Source organism: Prionailurus viverrinus, chromosome B4, assembly GCF_022837055.1.
Source record: "Prionailurus viverrinus isolate Anna chromosome B4, UM_Priviv_1.0, whole genome shotgun sequence".
Lineage (NCBI taxonomy): Eukaryota > Metazoa > Chordata > Mammalia > Carnivora > Felidae > Prionailurus > Prionailurus viverrinus.
This window is the reverse complement of record NC_062567.1, coordinates 21,608,058-21,619,643: the sequence shown is the minus strand read 5'-3', so window position 1 is coordinate 21,619,643 and position 11,586 is coordinate 21,608,058. Positions and strand designations below refer to the sequence as shown.

The window sequence follows — 11,586 nt, the reverse complement described above, 5'->3', positions numbered from 1 at the left end:
TTTTATAAATTTTGTCAGAACTTAGCACATGTATTAATATTATTGAGTTTTGGGCTGGCAAGTTAGTCTCATGAGGAGAAAGAACCCATCTATAACACGTCGTTCTCTTCTCACCTCTGCCTCAAAATTCTGAGAGGACAGAGCCTGGTAGTGAGGACTGCTATTTCCACAAAGGGCTTCAACATCTCCTTTTGGGTGGGTGAGTGGGTACTTCATTCCTCAGTTGACTGATGTCCACTAGCGTTGGCCAAGATCACCTGGTCCACCCCGCCCCTTCACCCCTGCCAGCTGCTAGATTCCCCTAAAGGAGAATTACCCTGGTTATGGCTCTGCTAGACAGTGGACAAAAGATTATCTCTCCTTCCCTGGGTGGAAAATTGATCAAAAGCAAGGTCACTGGTTTCAATAATGTCAAAACAGAATCCCTGAGTTCTACGGAAGACATAGTTTATTTCTGTAAATTGTGAGAAAGAATACAGGCAAATCTCTCAAAAACTAAAAGTTACTAAAATTTTAGACCAAAGAGCTAATAATTCTTCATTTCATGGACTGGTGATGAACATCTTACTGCTTTGCTAAATACCGGATTAAATATGCTGCAAAGTTACAATCTATTAAAAAGATGTCCAAATGCCAGCCAATGTCCTACTCACTTCAAACCACACTTGGCCCAGCCACAGCCACGTGGCCGGCCTCCAGAGCAGGCTCTGGAAATAAATGTCTGCCTCGCCAGTCCCTGCAGCATCTCTGAAGCTTCCTAAGCTTTTTCATCCACGTGAAGGAGAATATGAAGGCAGCTTTTACTTACTTCCTTAACTGACAGTCCCTCAATCTGGAGAAAGAAAGAACTATGTGGTTCTAGTTGTCCTTGTAAATGTTCTTGACATTTTGAGGCAATGGCCAAGGCCCTCTGAGAGCAGCAAACATTCCCATTAAACTTCTAGAACTGCAGAATTTCTTATGCTGGGAGGCCCTTCCAGTGCCTTTTTAAGGGGCTCTGAGGCACATCCCAAATCCAGTCCTATAATCAAGATGCGGAAACCATTCACCTCGTCAGTGCCTAAAATATATGGAAATAATTGTAATGCTACCTTAAATACATACAGCATTTAATTTACGAGGTACTTCCGAGCATTTTCTCAGTTAATCCTCAGTACGACCCTGAGGGGAACGTTGTAATCTCTTCCGTTTCAAGTTTTATTCACAGATAAAGCTTAGAAGTAAAATGGCTGGTCCCAACATCTCAGCCCCAGGGCCAGGATCAAATCTAGGTCCAGGTCTCTTACCTGAATGCTTTCCCATATCTCCCCTATCAGCTTACCTAAATGCTTACCCCATACCTTCCCATCAGCTGTGCCTGGAGCAGACAAAGCAGTGTGTCCAAGGGAGTTTGGAAAACCTACCTGTTGGCAAGCGAACAGGACAGGGCCGGTGGCTAACCCAAGCTTCAGATCTGCCGACGTTGGTTTGCCCATCCGGTCAGAACACGAGGTGAAGTCCAACACGTCGTCTATTAGCTGGTGGAAGGGAAAGAGGGGCATCTAGAGCACCACATCCCGCATCGCGGCTGCCCCTCCCGCTGTGCCAACAGGCCACGTTCTTAAAAAGCAGCAGACCAACCTGAAAGGCTATTCCCACGTTTTTCCCGTATTGATAGGCAATCTCATGCACCGCTGGATCAGGGCATCCGAGGACAGAGACCTGAAGCAGAGAGAGAATTCTGAAATAAGCTGCTGGCAGGCCCGAGCCGGGCAGCCCCAGTCTGTGTGCACAGATGCATCCATCCGGTCCCTCAAATGAGAGGCAGTGAGGCTGGTCAGGAGATACTGCAGCAGAGGGAGATCAAACATGCATACGATACTGGTGCTTTTAATAAAAGGATGTCAGCTTCAGACGGTTTTTTCAGATTTTAAGGAAACCGCCTTCCACCCCTTTCCCAGGATAAGTCATTTTTCCCACTGCTTCTGGCACTCGGTGCTAAACCTGGCCTAAATGTTGGCTTTATTTTTGTTTTTCTATTGATGTAGACCTTATTTTAGGGCTAGCTAGTCTGATCTAATCACACATGATGTTGCTATATATGTATTTCCTCATTTGTAGTTTCTTTTAATACTAAATTTTTGGTGATTTCACTTATTTCTCAAATGCAGCTATTTCCTCACATGTGTGAAACAGCCTCAGACCTCGCGCTTCTGACATCCTGTTTTCTCATTCTCAAGGGTCTTCATGGTCCTACTGCTCCTGTATTTCTCTTGCAAGAAGTAATTAACTACATGGAAACTTTTTTTTTCCTTTCTTTTTCAGTGGAGGAGAAGTAAGACTTCTAAGCACTTTTTAAAACTCAAAAAAAAAACTAGCTGGCTCTGGCACTTGAGTGCCTTTCCCACTGCTCTGCTAAGCAGACCCTGCCACATTTCCAGAAAACAAAGACTGGGTAAAAACCGAAAGGAGGGAACAGGAATGAGGTCTACTCCACCGGAGAGGAAATGTCTACGCTGACTCCATGAGAAAGGCAGACGAGGTGGGTCCTTCCCGAGGTGGGTCACTGATGATGAAGGATCCTGTCCTTCGTGACCCTCTGGTCGGCACCCTCTTTGCTCAGGCATCTGTGTAGCCCAGTGGTGCGGACTCTGCGGTTAGCCTGCCAGGGGCGTGTAAATATGCCACGTATTACGTGAGCTTAGCGTATTACTTGGTATTTCTGGGCTTCAGTTTCCTCATCTGTAAAACGCAGGATCAAAAGCACTTAGCTCATAGGGCTGCTGTGAGGAATACACGCGATGCTGCTTTTAAACCTCAGCAGAGGGGCGCCTGGGTGGCGCAGTCGGTTAAGCGTCTGACTTCAGCCAGGTCACGATCTCGTGGTCCGTGGGTTCGAGCCCCGCGTCAGGCTCTGGGCTGATGGCTCAGAGCCTGGAGCCTGCTTCCGATTCTGTGTCTCCCTCTCTCTCTGCCCCTCCCCCGTTCATGCTCTGTCTCTCTCTGTCCCCAAAATAAATAAAAAACGTTGAAAAAAAAAAAAAATTTAAACCTCAGCAGAGTGCTGGGCATCTGGCCATAACACTAGATGTTTGCTGTTGTTGTTAATTATCCTCCTCCTCCCCTTCTCCTAGGTGCAGGAACAGGAGCTGGGTAGTGTCCATGCTCCGAGGCTAATTAAAGCCAGATCATACAATCTGGGCAGCATTCTCTTAGCCCTGAGAATGTTTTTGATGACTTAATGAAGTCTGTGACCGCGTTAATGTTTGGCTGCAGGTCCTTGATACAAATTTGCCTGTCATGAAAGGTCAGGTGGCCACTTGAATGAATAACAAACTCACAACCGCTTTCAACGGCACAGACCTGACGACTGACAGGCACGGATCCACGTACAGGAAGAGATTCCTCTTTTCAACCAAACTAAAGAATCTATGACACCAGCTGGGAGACGATTTAGAAATTTTGACAAGAGTCAAGATAGCCATCAACTTGGCCGAAAGAGTAAGTGTGGTAAGATCTGGGCAGCCGAGGATGTGCTGAGCTCAGAACACAATGACACCCCCTTTCCAGGCAGAAATAACTCAGAGAGCGAGCCTGTTCATGCTGTTACTTCAACACAAAACAGCACAGAAATGCCAGCTTTCTTCCTGAAAAGTAAGAGATATTTAAAAACTCTCTTCTATTTCTAAACTCATTGGATTAAAATTTATGGAGTACATATGATGAGCACTTTACATTATCTTAGTTAAGCTGCACAGTGTCCCAAAAGCATTTCTTTTGTGGTTGATGATGATAAGAGCGAACAATTACCAAGCCCTCATCATATGCCAGGAGCTATTCTGAGATTTCTCGTGTATTAACTCACTTACGGGCCAGGCCCGGAGGCACAGAGAGCACCAGATGTTACAGGGCTGGGAAACGGTGGAATGAGAATTTGAACCCAAGAGTCGGACTCCAGAGACCATTCTCTTAATCACTTTATTACACTGCTTCCAAGGGGCGCAAAACAGAAGCCCAAAGAAGTCAAATCATGTGCCCGAGGAAGCAGAAAGCTATGTGGTCTGGGCGCACCGCCTGCAGCTCACATGCTACCACAGAAACGAGTGATACTTAGTGGGCAGCTTCTGCTTCATAGGCGGGGAAGGGACATTTCTGCCCAGATTTCCACGCCTGGGGTGCAAAGACCGTTCCTCAGTGCCCAGAGAATCCCGCTCCCCCACGCTGGGTAAGGATCGCCTGGATCCGCCCCGTGCAGGTGGAGAAGTCACAAGCCGTGCAACACAAAAAGCACAGAGGAGGTGTGCAGACAGGACACAAGCGCTTCTTGTGCTCAGCGTCAGGGGAGAGGTGCCTCTTATCTTTCCAGATGTGGGTGGAGGATGAGGAATGACAGGGGAAAAGAAAGTGGAGCCTGGCTAACCTTTCTGTTGGAAGCAGGCCCACAGCAGGTCCTGCTGTACGCGTGTGGCTCTTCTGGGGGAAGAGGAGGAAGGTCTCAGAACGTTCTCATGAGCCTGGTCTCAGAGAGGCTGGGGAGCACAGGCTGCATTGCAGGGACCAGCACTTGGTGTTCATCAAGCATCTCTGTGTCACCAAGGAAGTTAAGACATCTATCCTGAAGACACACAGATGCCTCGTGTCTTCTTTATTAAAAAAATGGTGGAGATTATTGGAGCTCCATTCTTACATACAAAATATCGAAATAGGTGTTGTCATGTCAAAAACCAACTAAAAATACTGGGGGAGAATATATGCAACATAATATCACAGATAAAGTGCTAATATTCTTACTATATAAAGAGCTCTTTTTTGTTTTGTTTTAAAGTATATTTATTTTGAGAGAGAGAGACAGCGAGGGAGGGGCAGAGAGGGAGGAAGAGAGAGAGAATCCCAAGCAGGCTCCAGGCTGCTAGCACAGAGATCATGACCTGAACGGAAATCAAGAGGTGGATGCTCAACGCACTGGGCTGCCCAGACGCCCCTGTAAAGAGCTCTTTTTTTTTTTTTTTTCAAATTTTTTTTTTCAACGTTTATTTATTTTTGGGACAGAGAGAGACAGAGCATGAACGGGGGAGGGGCAGAGAGGGAGGGAGACACAGAATCGGAAACAGGCTCCAGGCTCTGAGCCATCAGCCCAGAGCCCGACGCGGGGCTTGAACTCCCGGACCGCGAGATCGTGACCTGGCTGAAGTCGGACGCTTAACCGACTGCGCCACCCAGGCGCCCCTGTAAAGAGCTCTTTAAAACTAGGGGCGTGGGGGGACCAAACACGTTAGAAGATGGGCAAAAGACACTGGCAAATAACAAAAACTGAAGATATAAAAATGGCCCTTAAGCACCTGAAATGTTCAAGTTCACTTAGAAGGGAGAAATGCAAATTAAAACCCCACTGCAATAACGTTTTCTCATCTATCAAACTGGCAAAAACTGAAAAGCCTTACAACACATTCAGTGAGCGAGGCTGTGGGCAAACAGGCAAGAAGCTCACATACCCTGGTGGTGAGAACATCTGAGAGTACAGTCCTTATGGAGGGAAACATGGTGGGGCAAGAACTACACACACGACTACCTTCAAATACACCCAGAAGGTACACTGCTAACAATTCAAAAACACTGGAGCGCCCGAGTGGCTCAGTTGGTTAAGCGTCCAAATTCAGCTCAGGTCATGATCTCGCAGTTCACGAGTTGGAGCCCTGCATTGGGCTCTGTGCTAACAGCTTGGAGCCTGGAGCTTGCTTCAGATTCTGTGTCTCCCCCCACCTCTGCACCTCCCCCACTCATGCCCTTGGGCTTGCGCGCGCTCTCGTGTCTCTCTCTCTCTCAAGAATAAAGAAACGTTAAAAAATAAAAATAAAAAACATACTTGCATAAGGTTAGGCACTACAGTATTATTTGTAACTGTAAACTACTGGAAGCCTAAACACCCATATATAGGAGTGGCTGAGAAAACCACGGTATATCCACTCGATAGGATACGAAGCAGCTGTTTAAAAAATGAGGAAGAGGGGCTCCTGGGTGGCTCAGCTGGTTGAGAGTCTAACTCTTGATTTTGGCTCAGGCCATGATCTTATGGTCATGAGATGGAGCCTGCCTCAGGCTCTGTGCCGCGTGTGGAGCCTGCTTAAAATTCTCTCTCCCTCTCTCTCTCAATACAATACAATACAATACAATACAGTACAATACAATACAATGAGAGGAAGATTCTACAGAGCAGCATGGGATGATATCCCTGATACACTGTTAATTGAAGAAAGCAAGGTGCAAAGGTCAGACAGACACAGAAAAGGTAGCACAGCATCCTACTTTTCCTTGCAAGAAAGAAGGGGAAAACAACATGCATGTGGGGCTGTTCATCTGTGTAAAAAGAAACACAGGAAGGAGGAAGCAGAAGCAAAGAGACTGGTCACTCACAGGGTGGGTGGAAAGGATGAGGAGGGGGACGGGACACATGGGAATGGTGGGCAAGTACCAGTCTGTATACACTTCTGACTTAAGGAGCTAGGTTAACATTTCATACACTCAAAACCACACCAACAGCCTCCAACCCCCACAAAAACAAAATCGGTTAAGAATGGGAGGGGACCTCTAAAATGGAGTAAAAAATAATCTAGCTTATGTTTCAAATAATAATATAACCACACTGAAAAGAGGTAACTTCGAACACAGATTTTTGATTATATTATCCTCAGGCTAAAGACAAAAAGGAACTATAAACAAATACTGAACTACTAGGTTTTTATTTTTTACAGAGATAGGAGTTACCAATTTTTAAACCCCTTTGGTATATTCTAGGGGACTGAGCAAATAAATATATTGTGGAGAATGGAAGTCAAGCTTCTCATTTTTGGGGAAAGGAGCTACAAATACAGTCGACCTCTGAGCAACATGGGGGTCAGGGGTGCTGACACCCCTCCACGTCCTGTGCAGGTGACAATCTGCATATAATTTTTGACTCCCCCGAAACTTAACTATTAATAGCCCACTGTTGACCAGAAACCTCACTGATGACACATTCGATTAACACATACTCTGTATACGTATTATATACTACATCCTTACAATAAAGCTATAGAAAATGTTCTTTAAAAAATCATAAGGAGAAACTACTTTCATAGTACTATACTGTATTTATTAAAAAGAAAAAAGATAACCCGCATATAAAGATCTGTGCTGTTCTAACCTATGTTGTTCAAAGGTCAACTGTATGGAAGGACAGAACGCTAGATAAATCACGAATTCTCTGGAATGAGCCAACAATATGATACATCACTGTTTGGATACACATAGATGGGAAATAAAAAGATCAAGACATAAACATACCCATATATATATATGTATATATATATATATATATGTATATGTGTATATATATATGTGTGTGTATATATATATGTGTATATGTGTATATATATATATGTGTGTGTGTGTATATATGTATATATATATATATATATAAATTTCCTATTTCTGTCTACTATCATTGGAGGGCCCAATGATACCTAGTGGAGAGATCTTGGTTTCTAAATACCATCCTCCAACAAAAGAAGAGGGCTCTTTGGAGAAATTATGAATCCTAGTGTTGGGAAGGACAAGATGAACCTGGAACGTCTTCTGCCAGAAATTAATGAAGTGTTGGGGCACCTGGGTAACTCAGTCAGTTGAGCGTCTGACTCGTGATTTTAGCTCAGGTCGCGATTGCAAGTTGTGGGCTCGAGCCCCGTGTCTGGCTCCACACTGAGAATGGAGCCTGCTTCGGATTCTCATTCATCTTCTCCCCCCCGCCCACCCCCCCGCCACTTGCAATCTCTCTAAAAAATAAAGAAATTAAGTAAGTTCTAAAAGAATGATGGGGTTAGATTAAAAGGACACAGAAGCCAGGTTAAAAGGCCTTCCCCACTGGCCGAATATGGGATAATTCAGCATTCAGATAAATAACAGTAAAGGGTTATAATCCACAGAATAAGAATCCAAGAGTTCACAGAGATAAGATAGTCCTTAAATCAAATACCCTTCTATGGTAGAAGCAAGATGTTGAAGGAATGACAGAATTCACAAAACAGTGACTTGGCAGCCATTGTGGTAATAAGTGTCTGAGGAAAGAATTACAAATAGATGCGAAAACCAGAGAGTTTGATAAGCAGATTTACATAATCTCATAATCCCTCCCCAGATAGGGAAAAATAGTAACCTGAAAATGAAGTAACCTGGCAGTTACTACTGCAATCAAGTGATCAAAGTGAACATCACCAGTAACAGCACAAAAGGGCGTGTGATGTGGCCCCTGACGTGACGAACTGAGCAGGTGGCAGGCATCCTTTTTGTTGTTTTCCTGTGCAAAATGCATAACCGGTATCTAAGTTTGCAAAGCAGCAGACAGATCCAACTTGAAAGGCTCAATGACACATTAAAAAATCAAGGTAATGGGGGCGTCTCGGTGGCTCAGTTAAGTGTCCAACTCTTGGTCTCAGCTTAGGTCATGATCTTGTGGTTTATGAGATTGAGCACTGTGTCGGCCTCTAGGCTGACACAGTGCAGCCTGCTTGAGATTCTCTCCCCCTCTCTCTGCCCCTCCCCTGCGTATGCTCACTTGAGCTATCTCTTTCTCTCTCTCCCTCTCAAAATAAATAAACTTAAAAAAAAATCAAGGTAATATAAGAGCAAAGATGGACTGAGGAACTTGTTGCACACTGAGACATCAAAGACTTATGACAGTTAAATGCAACAAGAGATCCTGGACTGGATCCTGGACCAGAAAAAGTTTTCCCCTTTTTTTTAATAATTTTTTTTTTTTTTTACATTTATTCATTTTTGAGACAGACAGAGCACACATGGGGGAGGGGCAGAGAGAGGGAGACACAGAATCTGAAGCAGGCTCCACTCTCAGCTGCCAGCACAGAGCCCGACGCGGGGCTCAAACTCACGAACTGTGAGATCATGACCTGAGCCGAAGTCGGAGGCTTAACCGACTGAGCCACCCAGGCGCCCCTCCCCTTTCCTTATTACAATATTATGACAGCTGGCAAAATAGGAATAAGGTCTATGTGTAGATTAGACAAGAATTTTGTACCAAAAGACACTGTTCTGCAAATACAACCCACAAAACAGAATCCTGTGGTAGCATACTGTGGCTTTGGAAATAAAGTAACAGGAAGACAGCCCATTGATTCCAGGCCTCATGCAGCACTGGAGAGTATACAAATTTGGAAAAAAAGAAAAGAAAAGAAAAGAAAAACAAACGAATGCAGGATTATCATAACCAGTTCTGAGTTCCAATCCCAGCTCAGCCATGTCTGACTGAATAACACTGGACGGGCCACTGGACCTCTCAGATCTCATTCCCGTGAGATTTTTCTGGGGAACAAATCATGGCCTCCACTGGTAAGCTCGAGTGTATTCTATATGACTAGGACACAAATAAGTAACCTTTCATTTAAAAATATTACTCCCATTTTCCTATCAATCAGTGTCATAAAATAATCCTAGAGGGGGTCCTGGCTGGTTCAGTCAATGGAGCATGGGACTCTTGATCTAGGGGTCAAAGCCTAGATCATGACCCTTGATCATGAGTTCAAGCCCCACATTAAGCATGGAGTCTATAAGAAAGACAGACATAGAAAGACAGGACAGGAGAGGAAAGGAAGAAAGGAAAATATAATCCTTATTTAAAACAAAACAAAACAAAACAAAACAAAACAAAACACACCAATCTTAGACAACCCTCTCTTAGTTTTTATACTATTTCTACTAAAAAATAACAATGAGTGATTAAAGTTAACGGGATAAATTATAAGCTGCTAAATTTCTTTCAAATTCCCATAACATCTTAGAATTCTATTAATTATTCCACAATAATTCTGATGTTTAAATTCTCTGTATTTCCTCTTTTTGGCACTTCTGGTTTGCTTTGCATGAACTTTTGGAGCCCAAACGTCTTTGCATTTTAAATACCAGGAGTACATAAAAATAGCCATTTTGAATATGCAACACCCCTGGAATATTTCTACCCATAGGCACTTAAATATAGAACCTTTTATTTAGAGCGCTCACACTATGATTTTGCCTTATTATTCTAACAGCTCTGGAGTATATGAATAAATCATATAAAAAGTGAGTAGTTGTGGGATGATGCCGGAATGCCTCCTAGTGGACAGCACGAAGCATTTCATTTTAAAAAAGGGTCGAGCCATGTTAATACACATGTCCACTGTTTACTTGCTAATCTGTGAAGAACGAAGTGCAATTTATAACGAATATGTGTGCTATAACGTCTCTGGCTTCCTAAGCAGAGCATTGTGACCACACCACGATCAAGGCTTTCCTTGGTGCCTTGGGTCCATGTCCTTGGCCCTTCGTAGGGTTTGATCATCTGCAAGCTTCACTTAACGCCCTAGTGTACCTTATGAAGTTGGCTCTCCATCGTCATGGAGATTTTGACCATCAAAGGTATGATGATCAATGAAGGGTTTATGTAGCAACTTTATGGCACCCTTTTAAAATGAGTGATTCTTTTATTTGGCATTCTAATGTCTACCATATTTTCAGCCAACTCTCTTTTTATTTAAAAAAAAAAATGTTATTTATTCATTTGAGAAAGTGAGAGAGTGCATGAGCTGGGGAGGGTCAGAGAGAGAGAATCCTAAGCAGGCTCCATGCTGCCAGCGCAGAGCCTGATGCAGGGCTCAAACTCACGAACTGTGAGATCATGACCTGAGCTGAAATCAAGAGCCAGATGCTCAACCAACTGAGCCACCCAGATGCCCCAGCCATCTCTCTTTAAAAAACCACACAGGCAATTCTTTGCAAAAAATATTGGCCCTTTCACTAAAGACAAAAATGGCTGAAGTCATGGCCAGCATGTTCTACATAATTCACATTTCTTAGTGTTTCAATTTTGTGTTTTTAGGAAGAAAATGTCTGCATTCTTTTAGGATTCACAATTATCCATTTCTTGACGCTTTTCAGAATGGAGACACTATTGGAAAGGGGCCTTTTTCACTGAAGAGACCTGAGGAAAAGTGCTCTTTAACCGCAGGAATGTTGAGAGAGCATCATGGCAGCAATGTCCATCTGTCCCCTGAAGGTCTCCCTCTGTTGCTGCTTTGATCGCAACCTACTTGCCAGGTTTCATCTCTGCCACATTGGTTACGCGGAGGTATGGTTAGGTGAGTAATCCTATGAAGAGAACTGGCTCTCATTTAGGGGCTAGAACCAAATACCACATGTTGTATAAGGACAATACTGACTTTTTTTTTGAGAGAGTGTGAGCAGGGGAGGGACAGAGAGGGGGAGGACAGAGGATCTGAAGTGGGTTCTGCGCTGACAGCAGCAAGGCCCAATGCAGGGCTTGAACTCATGAACTGTGAGACCATGCCCTGAGTCGCACTTGGATGCTCAATCGCCTGAGCCACCCAGGTGCCCCAAGAATACTGGCTTTAAAAAAAAGAAGAGTGCTCTTCAGCAAATGGTGCTGGGAAAACTGGACAGCGACATACAGAAGAATGAACCTGGACCACTTTCTTACACCATACACAAAAATAAACTCTAAATGGGTGAAAGACCTAAACAAGACAGGAAGCCATCAAAATCCTCGAGGAGAAAGCAGGCAAA

The 11,586-nt window shown here is 44.0% G+C and overlaps 1 protein-coding gene across 5 annotated transcripts in view; it reads right to left on the bottom strand.

Moving 5' to 3' along the window:
• Window positions 1-11,586, bottom strand: part of PDSS1 (decaprenyl diphosphate synthase subunit 1) — a 42,722-nt gene that overhangs the window by 7,853 nt on the left and 23,283 nt on the right. For all 5 annotated transcript variants that reach the window (XR_007153683.1, XM_047864829.1, XM_047864830.1 and 2 more), the window contains 2 exons: window positions 1,621-1,701; window positions 1,404-1,517 (listed from right to left, as the gene is read on the bottom strand). Coding sequence is in view for 3 of the 5 variants with exons in the window: in XM_047864829.1 (XP_047720785.1) it covers window positions 1,404-1,517; window positions 1,621-1,701 (195 nt within the window). In the remaining 2 variants the exon portion in view is untranslated. Of the gene's footprint in view, window positions 1-1,403; window positions 1,518-1,620; window positions 1,702-11,586 lie in introns of those variants that run through there.